The 20404-nt window shown below is 37.9% G+C and overlaps 1 protein-coding gene across 2 annotated transcripts in view; it reads left to right on the forward strand.

Moving 5' to 3' along the window:
• PLXNA4 (plexin A4) overlaps positions 1 to 20404 on the forward strand; it is a 591306-nt gene that overhangs the window by 418147 nt on the left and 152755 nt on the right. For both annotated transcript variants that reach the window (XM_075208549.1, XM_075208550.1), the window contains exons 6-7: positions 7600 to 7723; positions 11297 to 11450. In XM_075208549.1, the coding sequence (XP_075064650.1) occupies positions 7600 to 7723; positions 11297 to 11450 (278 nt within the window). The remainder of the gene's footprint in view (positions 1 to 7599; positions 7724 to 11296; positions 11451 to 20404) is intronic.

Here is a 20404-nt window from a genome sequence, read left to right on the forward strand (position 1 = left end):
GTGTAAAAGGAAAGAGAATATAAATATCAGCTATGGGGTCATGTTTGATATAGACACTAATAAGACAGACACACATGTACAATCAGATTGCGATAAGACCTGCTTAGTATTTCCTGCCATGTGAGATGGGACTGCGCGTCTCACCTGCAGACGTCCAAGCACTGCCTAGCTGTGTTCCTAGCCAACAAACCTTATTAAAACAATTTCACAAATTACTGTCATTTTACTGCTCGTTTAACTCTCATATTGTGATTACACGGGACTGAGGGGACAAAGAGACTGTGTGTCATTTATGTGCCTGGTCTGTCAGTTTTAATGACATTGCTTTCTCACGCGCATATCTGCTCTTTGTGCCGGGTTGTATGCATACAGTTTTGTAATATGTCATTGAGTTGTAAATGTCTCCCATTTTAATATTATATCATATATGTTAATTGTAAGTGTGTATGGGTAGTTATGGTACCATAAAATTGAGTCATTGATTAAGGAAATGTATATATTTTATTGTCACTGCACAACCATTGGATAGATGAAAATGAAACCTACAGTAGCTTAAGTAAAACACAGTTCTCAGTATATAGAACAGCCTCAGTCACTTAATTAGTGTAATCAGAATAAGACAAAATCTCTGCATTGTATGGCACCAAACTAGCCTGCTCTTCCAACTACGTTCTAGACTATATCATTCTGTGGGGTAAACATGTGTGGTCAGAACCTGCCCCCTAGTGACACATAAGGGAGAAAAGGACGTCTGTATAGAAAAGCAGCCATGTAGAAAAGACAGGTCCTCTTCCCTGGCTTTATAAAGGCACAATACTACTGTATTTTGCAGTTTGTGATGGATCATGGATAGTTAAAGCAGAGATTTCAGTAAAACAGCAGCTCACAAACTTTATTGTGAACTGCGTGAAAATCAGTCATATAAAGTCAAAAATGCAACTTGGTCAGTTATAGAACTATTACAAATTATTCAACACTAGGGGGTCTATTTATTAAAATATAGGCTGATTCTTTCACAGCAAGAAAATCACGTATCGCATTGTATAATTAAACTCTCGCAGGGGCAGCTGGCTGATACTCAGCTGACATGGCGACACTTGCCTGGAGAGTTAAGAGCTAACTTAGGGCATATGTGCATATGGGATCTGGCTAACCGGCTCCCGCTTGCGCAGTGGAGGATATTAGTTCCACTATCATAAAAATAATAATAAAAAAAATTGTTAAAAATATATAAAACTATGTAGGAATATATATATATATATATATATATATATATATATATATATATATATATATATATATATGTGTGAAATAATTGGCCAGCATTCTTTGAATGCTTCATTCAAAGAATATAAAAAAAAGTGAATTGATTTTTTTCTGTTATCGCCATTCTGAGATAACAGAACAAGTATTGCACAGGTACATGTACCTCTGTGATCCTTGATAAATAGGCTTCCCCATGCTTTACACGGCAGGGCCTGACAATCCTAACCACTGATGGGGGCTACCACCGGCAATGTATAGGGATAAGCCCTATCGCTAGCGAAAACAGCCGTCTTTAAGTTAATGATTTAGTTTTAATTGTAACATGAACAGGGGAGGGCTGGAAAATTTTAGCCTGGGGGGCAAGACTCGACTCAGCAGTCTATTATGAACACTTTATAGGGAAAAAATGCAGGTGGCCCAGTGACCCAGCTCAAGGTAGCTCACTATGGGACCGGCCCGGGGGGCAGATGCCCTCCAGCTCAGCCTGCCCCTGAACAAACTCTTTCTTTGGTCATAACAAATTACAAGTTAGATACAAGCAAGAGTAGTTATATTAGATATAAGTAATTATCAAGTTGCAACTATGAACTTTATTTAATTTATAGGCAGGTTATACACATCTATGTTGTGTCACTTTATGACAAGAAATACGTTTCAGGACTCTATTTGAATTGAGTCCTTTTCAGAATTTCAAAAGCATTTTGTAAGTGATCCAAAAGCACCTTAAATGTGCATGTCATTCCAAGAACTTTCTCAGATCACCACTGATTTGAATGGTGCACCATACTCTGATTAAATAATGCACAATCCCTGTGCATGCGCAGTTCAAAGGTGGAAACTGAATAACATGCATATATCATCTATTAGGCAACTTATGCTACCGCCTTGGGCCCAGTGGTTAGGGGAGGGGATTGGAGGGTGGGCAAAGTAATCTAACCCATTTTTATGTTCTACTTTTTGCTTGACAAATAAAAGGTGTACATTGGCCAAACCATCATGTTGCCTAGGGACCATGGAGTCTTAATCTAGCTCTGATAACAATCCTAAAAAGGTAACAAAATAAAAAAAATTGAGTTCACAACTCACAATCCATCGCTGGTCACATTCATGGGGAGAGTATACGTACAGCCTTCTGCAATTATACTGTAGCGCTTTTTCTCCATGTCTACAGTTATTATTATAGTAGTTCTTATTTTATGGTCTTTAGGAAACTACCAAATGAGGAATAGACCTGCCACTAAACCCCATTCAGTTTGCCACTGTAATTCCTGATAATATATTTTTAAGGTAAAGTGTTGGATATATTTTCTTTAGTATGAAAACCATGCAGTAGAAAATGAACAATTATTTAATTTGACTTCCAGTAGCAGAGGTCTGTATGCAGAAGTAGGCAGTGTAGATAAGGTGACTGGGTGACTTGGCACGACCAGGCTGCTAGGAGTCCTGCTGTCACATTCTCATACACTTTACTGCTAGTGTTACCTCTTTGTGGGACAGAGTATGAAAGAAAGGACATACTAACCAGGAATGTCTGAGCTTGCTTTATTCCCTAGCTGCAACACAACACTATTCCTATTGAAAGAGCTTTGCTAAGATCTAAGCCCTCACATTCTTTATGATTTCAGTGCCCAATTGAAATGAAGACATATTGAGGGCTGTTGTAAATGATGCATCAGTGCCCCCTCCGGTCAGCGCACAGGACGTTCACACAGAGATTCGCTCTCTTCGGAGATGAGCTGCAGGCACACTTATGTTTTGTGTGACATTTGTGCACAGTATGGGGCGGTGGGAATCATGAGCCAAGTGTTTTGTAACATAAGGTGCACTTTAGAAAATGAACAGAAAGTTAAAATCATCACAAATTATCCCCTAAACATGGAAACAATATCAAAGTCATTTTTTTTGCAGACAAATCATTTGTGTCCAGTGTTGAATGGTACGGCTGTAAATTGAGCTATCTGAGCTAATAAAGGATAAGTACTAGCTTCTTAATAGTCATGCAGTTACCAGCAAAATAAGATTTAAAAGGGCTCCCTGTCGACATTTGTTCATAGTATACAGCATCAAGTTTAGTACAGACTGCAGACTAAAAATAGACGTCATTTAAGACATTTTCATTAATTTCAAAACACAATCTGCATAGTTTATGCTTAATTATATGTTAAAATATGCAAATTCTCTAAAAGTATAAATGGGTCAGCAGCGAGCTCACCTGTCAGATCCCAAATTTTTACTCTGTTTACCTCTATAAATAAAATCTAGTTGGTATAGTGAAACTCTACCATGTTATATATTAACCCTGCCCAATGAAGTGGACTACACGTGCATGGTATGACATGAGCCTAGCACACCATCCTGGTGCTTGTCTCAAATAAAAGTACTCCTTCTGTGCTTAGCAATTTTCTGAAGCCAACAATGAGGGATGGTCGTGCCCAGAGCCTTACTAATGCATTTGGATTAATAATATAAATATTAGCCCGTGCCTTATTATTGTGTATTAAATGAGTGAGCACTTCAGGTGTCTACTGTCCCAGAACAGATTGGGAGTGGAACTCCCGCTCTGACACCAATGGAGAATCATGTATTAGTGTACAGGCTGCTCTTAATAGAAAAGACTGTAGCTCCATTTATAAGCTGCAGGAAAAGAGGAAAATAAAAACGTTATTTATATAATAAATGTTAATACTAAGAATAATTGTGCTGACTTGTCCAATTTAATTGTGGGTTATTGTGAAGTACATCTGATCCTGAGCTATCTAAATCCAGTTAGCTCTCATGAACTTCACTAGCAATACAGTGTGTGAGGGAGCTGCAGGTGACATCATTGTAGACTAGGGTCTCACTCTTTAGCGAACTTGACACTCTAATTAGAGTAACTCCTTTCCAACAGGAGACTCCTGAAACCACCATGTACTGTAACTAGTGTAAGAAGAGGAGTACATCAGTACAGCTGGTTTTCTCCAATCAGGTCTCATCCACCCTTTCTCAGGTTGCAGGCAGGTCAAAATGGAGGTTGACCAGTTACAAAGATACATAAAATAAATGGTTCCAGAAGCTTACAGTAACACTGAACAGTGTATTGAACAATTTCCTCTCATGAACTCTCACACTAAGGTAGGGTATAATGTCACACTATATATGTATTCTCCAGGAATAAGGAATCATGGAAGTATCAAACTATCACTCTGTTATGGCGCTGCCCTAAATATGAGCAGGGAGCACTCGTTGGGATAAAGACGTCATGGTGATGAGGGCCACAGACTTGACATGGAAGGATTATGACAAGGTAGAAACTTATATGACAAGGAAAAATATGGGTGCAGACAAATAAAGATGGGTGTGTACATGATATAAAGCATGCATGGGATGAAAAAGCATACGTGATACACTGGGAACCAGACATGACAATGAAGCATATAAGACAGGACAGACGTGGAGGAGGTGAAATGCTGAACTATACTATAAGTGAAGAGACAAAAGCAGAAACAAAAATATGGTCAAGGAACAAAAATAAAAGAAAACTGTGTGCATTTGAAAAGAAGAGAAACTATGGCGCAAGAAGAAGGGAAAATGTGTCAGTGGTGTTATTCAGATGATCATCAAAGCCCAGGTTTCATGATCCAATTATCCCTTTTTCATTTTTACTTTGACCTTTTGAGATGCTTGGGTTATATAGAATTATAGAATTCTCATGTAACGATTGTGGTACAGTTAGAAATCAGCCGTTGACTGGCTTCCCCTATGAAAATTTTAGTGTGGGCCATAGTAATTCCTAGATATGTCTGAAATATTTCATGAGAAAGTTTATGTTTATATTTAATTTTCTTCTTAAAGGAGAATAATAATATCCCTAGTTGAATATTTAGGTGCATAATACTGACGTAGGGTCCTTTGTATGCTGAGTGCATGCAATGTACATCAACTAGCCACCTGTATGCAGCATTATTGTCTTCAAAAAATTTGTGTCTATATTACATGTAGCACATTCATTTCTAGCTGCTTTTTGTCTCTTATTATAAGTGGTAGAAAAGCAGATGTTTTTATTACTTTTTGTTCTTTAAAATTGCCATGCAAGTTGCTGTTATATAGAAATCCCTTGATATAAGAAGACGTCTCATTGTTGCACAGAATGAAACATTCATCTCTATTTCTTCTAGCAATATTTTAAAATAAATAAATAAAATAAAATAAACATTTCCATTAGCATAGATTAATTGACCAGGGATTCCTAATGAGTTCTACATTTGAGGAGGCATATAGCAATAATGCATTCCTCTGACTTTCTGCTAATTAAATCATATCTGATTGGTAGAATTTCAGTGGGTGTCTATGCTGTGCCAAGCTCCCTCTTCTCTTTGAAAGATCTGATGAGAGCGGTTTTGTTTTCACAGCTAATAGCTCCCCTGCTGCCCTATCGGCATCTGCCTCAGTTTGCAAGAGTTTTATGCACTTAACCCAGTGCAGTGGATGCATTGCCTCTGAGAATTACCATTAGTAAATGTTGCATATTTATAAAATATAGTCAGAGGCACGTTTTTCTAAATCTAGAATATAGTGGAAAAATTCACTGATGAGCTGTCTAGTGCAGTGCCATACATTAATTACTACTTGGTGGATTGATATAGGTTTCACAAAGTAAGCATGTAACACATGAGACCTTTCTCTGTTACAGTACTCTGGGTGACCTCCGTACACAACATCACCCCCATGAATAAGCAATACAATCATGGACGGCCCTATGATGAGGCAGACAGAGAGGGTTGTCTTGTGCAGCAGGATTTAGATGGTAGCAAGTTTTAAGGAATAATTTTTCTTATTGCCATTAAGGGTTATCTAATGACTAATTGCATTCTGCTGTACATTTCAAAACAATAGCAACCTATTAGCAATGAGCTAGACAGTAGTAAGTTATTAGAGAATGAAATTAAGGTATATATTTACTAAACGGTGGGTTTGAAAAAGTGGAGATGTTGCCTATAGCAAACAATCAGATTCTAGCTACAATTTGTTTAGTGCATTCTACAAAATGAGAGCTAGAATCTGTTTGGCTGCTATAGGCAACATCTCCACTTCTTCAAACCCGTAGTTTAGTAAATCTAGCTCTAAGTGTCCAATCACTTGCTATGTTGTAATGCAAATCTTCACCTAACTACGATGTTAGTTCATTGTCGCAGCTGGTGATATCTTATGTATATAACAAGCTATAATTTGATTTTATTGGTTTCTACAAGAAATGTGAAATATACTATTTATCTAATGCAGCTTTGGGTGTCAAAATGGTTTGTTTCACCGTTGACTGTAATAGAAAAGAAATAAATGAGTTTCTTTATATATTCTATAACAATGATGGGCAACAGGTAGCCTGCTGATCCTTCACCTGCTGCCCCATCTCCATCCTGCTTTATTGTCACAATATTGTAATCATTTAACATTTGTCTAATCATTGTAACATTTGTCCAAGATTCCAGCTGATATTTTATTACTGATAGGTATGTCTTTCTTTGAGTAAGTGTGTTGTTTTAACTTATTACTGAGATTAAGGGTAATGTTCAGCCCTTTTGAAGGTTAGGGGGGGCGCACCATGCAGCCCCCAACATGTATCAATTTGCCTATCACTGTTCCATAATAGAAATGCCATTTTGCTTAATGACAGGAATAAGCATAACTCCCAAGTGTTCCAATATAGGGAACTGCTTTGTCATCTTGACAGTCAAGGGGGTTAATGGCTGATCACTGCTTCAAAAGCTGAAAATATATCCATGGGGGAAGCGGCATGCTTCAATTTAACATTTGCAGTGCCCCAGGGATAGGGTGGCCTTTCTACGTTTCCGTTGGCACATCCGCACTGTCCTGATTTACAATGATATAAGGTATAAAAAAGCAGCATAATTACATTAAACAGACCAGCATGCATGGGGGCGAGGCTATAATTTTATACAGTGCTTGGCTGCTGTCCAACTCTCCCTATCCCCATAATATACATGGGCAATGCTGCGTGCACTACTGTTAGGTGCACACAGCTCTCCCTTTTCAAGCAGAGCCGTGTGAAGCGGGGGCAAGGTCCAGCCACCTCAATTATACAGTGTCCCAGGCTTGGAGGGGGGTTTCCAGGCACTAGGAAACCCCTCTCGGTTTGCCTATGACCTGGGCCAGCCTTACACTGACCAGGTGGTGTTTGAAATGACACCTATGTAAAAGAGTGCAAGTGGTCAGCCACAGGTTGCTAAGCCTGATTTAGACTGCTGCACGGTGTACAATGTGCTGTTCAGCTGATTTATGGTGTGTTTTTACTTTACTTTAGATAAAAGGTGTATTTTTTTCTCTGTCTTTCAGATGTACAAGAAAAGAGAGATGTGAACGATCTCATGAAGCTAGAAGATTTGCATCAGAGATGAAGCAGTGTGTCAGACTGACCGTCCACCCTAACAACATATCTGTCTCTCAGTACAATGTGCTGGTAAGGACCCTCATCATGTATAGATATGTAGCCTGCATTCTTGTACTTTTTCTGTTAGTGTTGGAAATCTGTAATATAAGCTGTGTGATCAAGTCATACAGAATTGATACATACCTGCCAACCTGAATCATTGTAATAGCTTAAAAATATTCTGCTCCTGCTATACCCGCTCTTCTCCAATTCCAATAGCCTGGGCTGAATTAAATATTTGACTTTTAATATATTTTAACACCAATTATTAAATTCAGCCCAGGTTATTGCTGTGGATAAATATCTGCTGACAGATAGGGGATTTACTAGTTGGATAGGGCATTTTCAGGTATAATAAGTGCACTTTGCAGAAAGATTTGTGTAATAGCCAAACAATTGCTTCTAAATTGAATCTATAGGAAGAGAGATCTATTATCCTGTGTATTAAGGTCGCAGTTGAGACTCGAAATTGAGGTAAACCTCATGGGGTTAAAACCATTCACAAGTCATTGAAATCAGAGGGGGGATCACCTATCACATTGCATATACACCACATCAATTCATTACCACTGGACAGGCTGAAAAGCACTTGCATTTGAGACATGGGGCTCTTACAGACTGTTAAAGTGGTCTATTTTCCCCTGCTGTTAGAGGTTAGAGCTGACGTTTTATTAACCCGTACTCATACTTTTGGATACACCTTTCTATTTCCTATAAAATTATGAAGTCCTGCCGTATTGTAATAGACTCAAATGTGCTTACCCTTTTTAGTTAACCTTGTCTGGATCTCACACATTGCTAAATCATTCTGAACATCACACGCCACCATAAAAAAATACACATGGGTTTTAAGGATATGACAAAAAAAAAGAAAATCTTGATACTTATGGTATGGTGAAAATGAAGTACTGAGCGCACTGTGCTTTGCATCATGTTATAGCATAAAGATAAGAACATTATACACAATAGGACAAAGAGGTTAATACTATCCAAAACAGCTTTACTTGATAAGCAGGACCCCATATCCAACACATACATCCTCAACCACATCATGGGCTAAATGTATCAAGGTGAGAGTTTTCCGGCGGGTTTGAAAAGTGGAGATGTTGCCTATAGCAACCAATCAGATTCTAGCTATCATTTTGTAGAATGTACTAAATAAATGATAGCTAGAATCTGATTGGTTTTTCAAACCTGCCGGAAAACTCTCACCTTGATACATTTAGCCCCATGTGTCAGAATGACAGCCTCATATATAGCCTCAATGCCACCTTACAACCATTTGCCATAAAATTCAGTGCTGTGCCACATTATTCAGTCCCATGCCATCAACGTGAGCAATCATACTCTGCCCCAGAACCTATAGCCACATGTTTCCAGTGAAACTAACCAACAGAGCTTGGCTACAAAATACATAAGAAACCTGGTTAAAATATAAGTTCACTTTGTTCTTGTATGTGTGATTAATGGTTATGTGTTAATACATAGACCTATATTCCTCTTTTCCCCCCACCCATTTCCTACAAATAAAAAAAAAAATCATTGCACAGAAATGTGAAACAGCAATAGTGCATTTTAGATAGGCTTGTCCATACTGTGTAACCATGTATGACTAGGTTTAACTATAGGTGACGTTTACTGACCAAATACATTAACCAATCTGAAATCACCCAAGATTCTTGTTTAGTCTTTGTTTTGTAAGTTTTACACTTTACACCGGATATCTTGTAATGCCAGAAAACTCCACAAAAGTCCATTCAACTATAGATAATAGCACCACTTAATAATAACCGACCTTTCTGCCTTTAGCAATTGTGTTTTTCACCAATCTACAGTTTTAAAAAGAGTAATTGATTTTCTTTTGCAAAGATGCACTTGATTGCAGTCTTCTGGGGTAATTATTTGCAGCAGAATTATTTTAAAGATTTACAAGATCTATTTTGAATGGATCTTCTGCTCAGAGCGGCGAAGAATAACAATAGTATTTCAGCATAATGTGCTCATCCTTGAAATCGTCAATTTCTTTGAGCGTCTCATCTTTTCTTGGTCTGAGCGGCCCAATTGTATCTACATTGCGTGAAGCATCGGCTTTTGCAAATAATATTATTGTGCTCGTTGTATTCTGCAGGAAAAAAAAATCACATTCAATATTGAGCGATATTGAACAATTTCTGTAGTTAAACAGAAACATTGTCAAGATATTTTAATTGTGCTTCTTTTAAACTACCCTTCTTGTTTTATGCATCTTTTTTTTATCCTTTTCTAAAGCAATCTGTGCTTTTTTAAGATGCACAGACATTGTTTGGCTCATTGTGCACATACTTACAATGTATTTCAAGAAACATTTTGAATAACTTTTTTTTCTACAAAGTCGCATAAAGAGAACAAATGTCATTGGCTCATTCATGTTACAGTAATTAAATTATGACAATTTTCTACCCTGATTTGCCACTCTATTAAGTACATCTTGTGTAATTGACTGCTCAATCACTGGTGGCATGATATGTTGCAGACAGTGTTAATTAAGGCAGGTAGGCAGGCACCAACGGATCATCTGTGTGCAGTTTAGATGGTAAATGGCCAAGACAAAGGAGTTAAGTGCTGTGAGTTTATTTTGAGCGGTGAGTGCCAAGTTTTCAACGTTCTCAATTGAAATAAAAGATTTATGTGACTTTGAACATGGCAAGGTAGTGGCCACCAGATGCATTGAAATGAGTGTATCATAAGCAACAAGACTCCTGGGGACTCTATACACCAAAAGAATCAGAAAAGGCCACATTAACGAAAGGGGCTGACATGACTTTATGCTGATTAACACATTGCCTACAGTGAGTCTGGTAACAACTGAGAAGCTGATTATATACTGAGGTGCAGAAGAGGCATATCACACTGTACCAATCTGTAAAGGGTTTGTTTTCAGTAACTTACTACATGGAGGCAGTAGCTGCACTGTTGTTTGCCTGCATATAGCAAAAATATTAATTTCAGGGGAAAAACATTCATTAAACAAGCAGGTTGATCACTTACATCAAAAAGGAAAAGGGTGCGAAAAATGGTATTAAATACACAAGTGTGCTTTACCTAGTGCTCCCATCATGCTGAAATAGAAAGCCAGGACCTGCACATGGCCTGCAGTTTGTTCAAGCAAGAAATTCACCCTGTACATGGTTTTGGGTAGCAACCAAGGTGAAACAGTTTTAAGAATCTATTCCCACTGATAATTAGTATTTAACTGGAAACAGAGCTCTAAGAAATTCGTCACTGGATTAAAGATTTTGGGTCAAAAATAGGGGAATGACTTTGGAAAACTGAGATACAAGGCTTCCGTTTTCTAAATTGCATGGCAGTTAGGGTTGCTTCATCATTTTCATCATCATCATTAATTTATATACTTGCTTACTCTACAGTTGTACACATATATTTTGTTAAATAAACCCCCAAAATACAGTTTTGGCATATCTATATATTTGGTAAACAATGTAGAAACAACATGTTCGTCCAAAGTTTGTTTATTTAATTAGTTTTTAATCATATCGGCAAGATAGTTTTTAACCATATTGCTGAAGCTGTGGTGTTCATTAGTTTATATTTTTGGTATTACAGCTGGTGTTAGAAGCTTACAATGTACCGGAACTGTCTGCTGGTGTCAACTGTACCTTTGAAGACCTTTCAGAAATGGATGGCCTTGTGGTTGGTAACCAGATCCGATGCGTTTCTCCAGCTGAAAAGGAAGTGCCACGAATAATCACGGAAAATGGTAAGACCAAACATTGAAAAAAAAAAGAATTTCATCTAACTTGTCTTTATTTTGGGGATTCCCCCTTACCTCTTCTCCAGAGTGATAACCATGGCGTTCCCATGTCTGGGTGCTCGACACCCTGGTTAATTTAGATGAATACATCTCCCAGTGCGGTGGGCTGAATGAAGTCCAGTCAGTGTCATCAAATACTTGCATTAAGTGCTTGATTTGTCAGCCAGGAGGAGTCATAGTTTGAACTACAGGGGTCCCAGACTCTCAAGCTTTTGTCACTTGTGTGAGGATACCCTAAAATGAAATAAAACATGGAGCTTTTCTTTAATGCAAAAGTATGCTTAGAAATAACATTTCTGTCTATGCAATATCACAGATTGACATTTCGTAGTGAATATGAGAAGGTTGATCACCAATCTCCCTATCATCAATGACAGATGACCTGGGCAGCAATGGGGCCAGAACTGGTTTTTGTTCACATCCTTCCAAATTCTTTTCAATATTGAATTCTGTTTGTGCAATGCATTTCTTTTTCTAAAACATTGTCCTATAACACAATTCTGTAAAAGTTGCTTGGGTAAAAATTAAAGAGAAATTATAAGCAAAACTGATTCAGTGCAACACCATGCAAATGTTCCTGGCCATAGAAGTGTAATCCACCTCCGCACTTGAATTGAATATTTATAGGATGCTTAGATTGACTACAATGACTAATGTGAAAGGTAATGTGAACTAAGCAACATTATCTGTATGACATGACAGTGAAGAGACCTGATTTAGGAAAATGTGGCATTGATTTTTCTTCTGAAGCTAGTATCTAAAAGGCATTCATTGCAATAGACTTATAAAATATAATAGAACAGCAAAGTTTATTTAAAATATGAAAAAAAGGGAAAAATTAAGTTTAAGTCATTAACAGTAAAGTAACAAAAAATGTTGTTTTTATGCTGTGAGAAAAAACAGAGAACAGAAAATGGCTTGAAAGGTCCTTGGCCTAGAAGGTACAGTTGCACTTAATTGAGGTTAGAATCAAAATGCACCAAGTCAATACTTTGTTATCTTCCCTATAAACTACATCATTGAATAATGCTCATTTGAAATAAAATAGGTTACACTGAAGTTCTAGTGTGTTCCCTATATGCTATATATGCACAGTTGAGCCCACCACAGTCAGCATGAAATATAGACACAGGACAGTAGTTATTTGCACTTCCCTAAATGTAGCTATGTACTAAAGGGTATTAAGTGTAAGTGGTGCATATCTGTAGCAAAACCAGGGCAGATACATACACACAAGGTCCTGCAACTTATTACACACTTAAAATCTGTTACTACAGTATTATTTATTATTATTATTATTATTATTATTATTATTCAATACAGTATGTGTTTTATGTTTGCTTGTCACCTGACCATACATCTGTGAACCGGAATCTTTACTTATTGATATATACATATTTATAATATCTATTTAACATATAAGTATTAATATATATCTCTATAGATATATCTTATATGTCACACCTATGTGTCTGCAAATATATTATATCAGACTTGCAATTGGTTGGCTCAAAAAACTAAATGGCCTAAATTACTTCTAGTCCAATCCTATATTATATAAACACATTTATCACGTACGTGCATATGAATGGCTCATATGTTTTTAAAAGGGGAACTATTTCACTACAGTCCAAGAAATATATCTATGCAATAATAAACATACAATCTACACAGATATATAATTTTAGCTCAATGACTATGCAGAATTTAATTGTCCAAACCTTTGCAGCTTGACATAAATATATTTGTATGCAATTTTGATATATATATATATATATATATATATATATATAAATATAAATATACATATACAAGTTAACCCGTGCATGATACTCATGCGTTCTAGTCAAATCAAGCTACTTAAGGTGTTAAAAAGATTCTTGTCATGCATTTGGGCCTAGCCCAGGCCTCCTCAGGGGAAGAGCGTTACTTCCCGACGCAAGCTCCCTTTTTTAACGTGGTTTTGTCCACATGTCACCACCTCATAATTTTTCTCCATCACCTCATCCTTCATCTTCATCGCCACATCCTTCATCAAGCTACTTAAGGTGTTAAAAACTCCCCACTGTCACCCCCGGCAACCACCAACCACTCCCAACTGTCACTTCTCCTTCAAGAAATATATAGGTCAGTGTAGAACTCTGCCCAGCAGGTGGCGCTGCAGCTTGGTTTTTTTTTTCCACACACGCCACTAGGCATTTATATAGTAGATATATATATATATATATATATATATATATATATATATATATATATATATATATATTATTTTTTTTTAATGATTCCAAAAATAATAATAATTCGACATGAGAACTCAGCTCTACTTTCCTAATATTTATTTATGGTTATACAAGTCACAAGATAAGAAACACAATGGTAATATGTTTTCTAAATATATATGCTTCCTTATCTTACTACATATCAAAACACAAAACACAAGACTATATGACAAACACTTAATAATTAATATGCATATTGTACCCTTGTAAGAAAATAGAAGTATAGCTACCTGTTGGTGTCTGAAGAGGATCCTTTCTTGTCTTAACTCCAACTGACTCTCTTCTCCTCCTGCCCTTCACTTGCATTTTTCTGAACTGAACTTCCTCTAACAATGTCCTGTCCTCTCATATTTATATTCAAACTTCACCCCACTCCAAACATGGAGTATGATTTACCCACCATGTGTTCCTATAGCCTTCCTTTCCCAGGATACAATCTCACTGAGCTATTTTTTTCCCAGTGTCATGAACCAACCCTGCCCAAGGGAAGGAAGAGGGGTGTCATAAAAAGTTTCTAAGTTTCATTAATGATTGTCCAGCTGTCCTTACAATTATTTGACCCGATGTGACAAAGAGGAATAAACATGAGATGACTATATCAGTTCCATATCATTTGGCCTCTATGTTCATCAAATTGTTCTTGAAGCAGTTACAGCTCCAGCTGATCAGAAGGGTGCCCTAAATGTAGGATGTCTGCTCATCCCTAATTATCTTTTGGGACTGACTATTGATGTGTACATGGCAGCTGTTTGGGAATACAGTGACAAACTTGTTCTATTCACACAGTTGTTCAATGTTTCTACCTAATCTTTTGTACAGCTTAGTTTTATATGGCCTGATTTCAAACTCTACTCTGTATGCAAGGACAATTTGCTTCAGGATACACAATGACTAGGCCTAACAATTATATCTCTCTATACACACATATACAAGCTAGTCTACTTAACTACATTTGAAAACTTTAATATTTAATTCCCTACTGGATACATTTAAGCATAAAAACTATATCTCAACACATCTACTTCTTACAATATATATATAGCTATATATATACATACATACAATTATCAATACTAATTCATTTTAAACCATTTCATTTACACTTCTACACACTACATTATTTTATTTATTAAAACAATTACCTATATGGTAACACATCACACACATTACTTCTTGTTTTCCAGACACCCTGCGGGTGAGAACTTAATTATTGCTTGTGATAAAACTTTTCATGTGTATTCACAGTCTTATCAAATTAACAGTATTGATGGTTAAGTAATTAATGCATTGAAATAACATGATACCTTGTATTTTACTACTTATAATACCATCTATTCTGACTGATAAAAAAAACTGGTTCTTAAATTTTGCTCATTAATGTATATTTCATCCGAAAATGCTAAAAAGTAAAAAATATATCTGATAAATGAAGGAGGCAAGGTGGAATAAGTTTTAAAGCAGATCCTTTAACGGAACCCTCCACTCTGTACCGTGGTAGATATCGGAGGACTCTCCTCATTCCTGCCTAGGCAGCATGTATCATATATGCTGCTGCTTTTTCATCTACAACATACTGCTAGCCGGAGGGAGGACAGCCTTCCCTGACCGCTCCCTGACCATGGCAGACGTTGGGGGACCGGCACTTAGGATTGGATAGGATTCTACCCAAAACTTATGTTGCAGTTTTAGCTTGAATTCACCTTGAGGTAGGCAGTTTGTAAAATATGTATTTTGTAATATGGTAATATTAGAAAACTGTCCAAATCCTTTTATTGTATTTATTATTTTTGTTTGTATCTCATCTTATCAAAGTATCAGTGTTGGGGACGTACCTGATTACAACTTTTAATAAGCAGAGATTGTGAAACAATCTTCATATTTTATACAATATTTGATAATATGTTAGATACAACCATAAACAGCTCATTCCTTGCTCTCCTTTTCTGGGAAAGATGGTTGGTTTGACGAAGCTGTTACCATATAGCTCCGCGATGTCCTAAGCTTACTGTGGGAAGCAGGTAAATACAAATATACAAGAGGAACACATTCTGTAACACTTCGACGCATAGGTGTTTCAAGTTATTTTATTTAATATCAAGGATAGATAAAGATACAGTTCATGGGTGATTAGTATCTAGGTGGTAATTTTACATAAAATTAAATGTATGTATTATAATATTAGAGGAATATGTTGCAAGGTCAAATGAATATGCTTAAATAAAATATTACACTACAACATATTTCCATATTGATAGTTAGTGGTCCAGTATGACTTAAATTGCTGTTAGAGATATGAAAAAGCATGTATTGCTTTAACTAGTCTCACGGCTTTAGAACAACCAGTAAGGGCATACAGTCAATCAAGATAATTTAGAAAGTGGTGCTTCAAAGGCATTAGCCCCTAAAGTGAAGCATTTAGGCTACCCATTACCTCATCCTCTGCCCCCAAATACTTGAGAAATCCATTAATTTGGAATAATTTGTGACCAGTCTGCAATGTTTATTGTGAACAACATCATGTACCTCAAGGAGCGAGATTTGATTTTGTTCCTGAAACAGCTGGAAGCATGAAAATCTGGAGTGACATGTCATATATATATATATATATATATATATATATATATATATACACCCAGCATGGCTGAAATCCCCTTCTTACATGAAAAGAACACGCCTATTACAGCGTTTCTCTCAACACAAACCTTCATATAAACATAATATCCTTTGACTGATCCCACAATCTCATGTTTTTAATTGCCCCATTTACATTTAGTTGAGCAGCATTTCATGACCTCTTATGGATTACTCATTTACAATAGATACTAAGCACATAATGTTTTGTGTAGAGTTATAACATGATATTCTGCTGAGTTACAGGAATAGTGAAGCTACAGAATGCACTATATAGGTGTGGCTAGTGGATGGGGTAGAGATTAGGGTGCCCTAAATTTATGCTGACAGTCTTCAGTGATGCAAATCTGGACCTGCATTTTTCAGACACTGTTATGTTTTTTTTGACTATTTGCTAAGTATTTATTGAACGACTGTTTAAGAGACCACTTAACCCAAGAATTTAAATGTTGTGGTATGAACCATGAAGGTAAAATACATTGTTCAGCGTCAATCTAAGTTTCCAAAGGTCTGTTAGTAAATTAAGACCTCTCACATCTGTTTCAGGTCAAAAAGATGAGACTATCTAATAATCTACTAACACACACATTTCTGTCCAACTGTCACTTACTCTGTGGGGGGAATTCAATTCCCTGTGCGGTTCTTGTGTGCACAATGACTGTTACTACCGTAATTTCAACATGGATTTCTGCTCGCGGCTCAGGGAGGAGTGTAGAGGAGTAAAAGAGAACATGTTAGACTTATTCAGTTATGAATGATCACTCCAGCTATTTCCTGCATAGTATTCAACTCAGTAACCTATAGCAGTTGATACATATTAATGTTAAAGGGTGTCTTTATTTATTCTTTTACACTTTCTTGATGTTTGAAAGGATGTTTAAAGGATTGGTATTTAGTTTTTGTCTTATATGTTTTGGACTATCATCAAATACTACAGTACTCAACTTTGGATGTTATCACATCTGGAATAAAACCATTCTATTTACTTCCTATCTCATCGAATAAGACATTATCTGTTATTTGCTTACTGTTGAAGTGTGGTGGTTCTTAATTTGACAATTGGGACATTGCAGACCCATGTCATACTGGTATATTTTATGATTTAGGGTTGTCCTTACACAAATGTTACTTCCCGAAATGATTACATTGCCCAGGGACCCTCTATCCCAGTTGAAAAAAGCAAAACAAAACCACAAACAACATGCATCAATTGATATTTACATAAAATAAAACAAATTTTGCCTTTAATAAACATGGCTAATAAATATAAACAATATTTCTCCATTGTTTACCAGGGTACCTTAATGTACAACATAGTACATCTACAATCCCTGCCGTCACTTGTGTGTCAAATAATAATATTTGTAGTCAGTCATCTGAGCCGTTAAATGAGAAGCTCTTAACAAGGTTGTCAAAACAACAAATGGCAGATGGACAGCAACACACTAGTTTGACAGGTACATTTACACAGTAAACTTCTTCTAGATAGATTAATTGTCAAGGTCAATTTGCAGTGATTGATTAATGAATCATTTGGAAGAGAAAAAAAATAATTGAGGTGTGAGGTCAGCTAGGTGAAAAGCTTGCATTTAATCATGGGCTGCATTATAAAATTATTGTCATTAATTAACTCTACATATTCTCTGCAGATAAAGAGTGTGTGTATGGAATCATTAAATAATATGTTTTAGGAATATATTTAAAGAAATGCTTGAAATTATGGTGAAGATAAACATTTTTTGTCTTTTTAAAATTAATTTTCCCGACTGTAAAATATGGTGCCACAGTCTTACAGAGGCAGGGTAAGCTGCTTTTGGGTGGTTGGAGAGGTTAGATTTATCCAACTTTCCAACCTACATCGCTACGTAAGCTTTTACACAAGACTAACAAACTGCAATCAAAACGTTAAGTGTAGATGAGATAATGAGGTTCAAGGAGGCAGAGAAGCAATGTCTGGTAATCTGCACTAAGCACTAATGGTGTAGGAGGGGTTGGATTCCAAATACAGAGACAAGCACCTAATGTGTAGAAGGCAGTATAGAAGCAGGTAAGATAGGCCCTAGACAAGGGAGAAGGACATAGCAGAAATAAGTCAATCAAGAAAAGATTTGCGAATAAATCAGTACAACAGAAACAGAGATACAGATAAACTAACGAACAGGACATTCAGAGGAAATCAGACAAACAAGAAATAGGCAGGAATCTAGAACATAGTACATTAATTAAATCCCTCTAGAGATGAGACAGTTTGGCCCGCCCTAAAAGAAGACTATAGGCAACAGGCGGGAACCAGAGCCGGATTTAGACCTCATAGGGCCCTAGGCAGGATACTGTTTTTGGGCCCCCTCCCTGAAACAATCCATAGCACTATATTTTTGCAGCCTACCATATACCCCTATAGTTACGTAGAAGTGAAAGCATGTGCCGCCGCATGCCTACCATATACCCCTATAGTTAAGTAGATATGAAAGCATGTGCCGCCAAAGGAGGTGAGGGCGTGGCTTGCATCTTTGGGGGCGTACCTAACATGTGAAAAGAGCAAGGCCACCCTGCTGCAGAAAAAGGCACCCCTAAATAATTACCAAGCAGTCCCGTTCTTTTAAGTAGTTGGGTCAAAACAACTTAATAAATATTGAAGTCAGGGCAGAAATACTTACTTAAGTTGTTTCTAAAATTAATACGCATAAATCCAAGTATGTGCTCTTGTCACTTTTGTCCCTCTATCATCACACTGTGCCCCTTCATTGTCACTTTTTCCCCTTCACAATATCACATGTGCCCTTTCCCCATCACCTCTGTGCCCATCACCATCCCCACCTCTGTGCCAATCACCATCACCACCAATGTGCCAATCACCATCACCACCTTTGTGCCCATTACCACCTCTGTGCCCTTCACCATCACCACTTCTGTGCCAATCACCATCACCACCTCTGTGCCTCTTCACCATCACCACCTCTGTGCCCTTCACCATCACCACTTCTGTGCCAATCACCATCACCACCTCTGTGCCTCTTCACCATCACCACCTCTGTGCCCTTCACCATCACCACCTCTGTGCCCATCACCACCTCTGTGCCTCATCACCATCACCACCTCTGTGCCCTTCACCATCACCACCTCTGTGCCAATCACCATCACCACCAATGTGCCAATCACCATCACCACCTTTGTGCCCATTACCACCTCTGTGCCCTTTACCATCACCACTTCTGTGCCAATCACCATCACCACCTCTGTGCCCTTCACCATCACCACTTCTGTGCCAATCACCATCACCACCTCTGTGCCTCTTCACCATCACCACCTCTGTGCCCTTCACCATCACCACCTCTGTGCCCATCACCACCTCTGTGCCTCTTCACCATCACCACCTCTGTGCCCTTCACCATCACCACCTCTGTGCCCCTCACCATCACCACCTCTGTGCCAATCACCATCACCACCTCTGTGCCAATCACCATCACCAATTCTGTGCCCCTTCACCATCACCACCTCTGTGCCCTTCACCATCACCACCTCTGTGCCCATCACCACTTCTGTGCCAATCACCATCACCACTTCTGTGCCAATCACCATCTCTGTGCCCTTCACCATCACCACTTCTGTGCCCTTCACCATCACCACTTCTGTGCCAATCACCATCTCTGTGCCCTTCACCATCACCACTTCTGTGCCCCTTCACCATCACCACTTATGTCCCTTGTTTTACTTACCTTTCTATTGTGCGCTGCTCCTCCTCCGTCAGTCCAGATGTAAAAAAAAAAAAAAAGAAAAGAAAGAGTCACGTGATCGCTCGTCGGGTCCCGGCAGCCTCTCCTCCTCTCTCTATCACTGAGACACTGAGAGGAGAAGAGGCTGCCGGGACTCGATTCGCGGCACCCGACCCCTCCTCCCCCGATTTGCGGCACCCCCCCTCCCCTGACTCGCGGCACCCCCCCCCGCGGGGGGTGCCGCGAGTCGGGGGAGGGGCCGAAATATATATATTTT

This window comes from Mixophyes fleayi, chromosome 4, assembly GCF_038048845.1.
Source record: "Mixophyes fleayi isolate aMixFle1 chromosome 4, aMixFle1.hap1, whole genome shotgun sequence".
Taxonomy (NCBI): Eukaryota; Metazoa; Chordata; class Amphibia; order Anura; family Limnodynastidae; genus Mixophyes; species Mixophyes fleayi.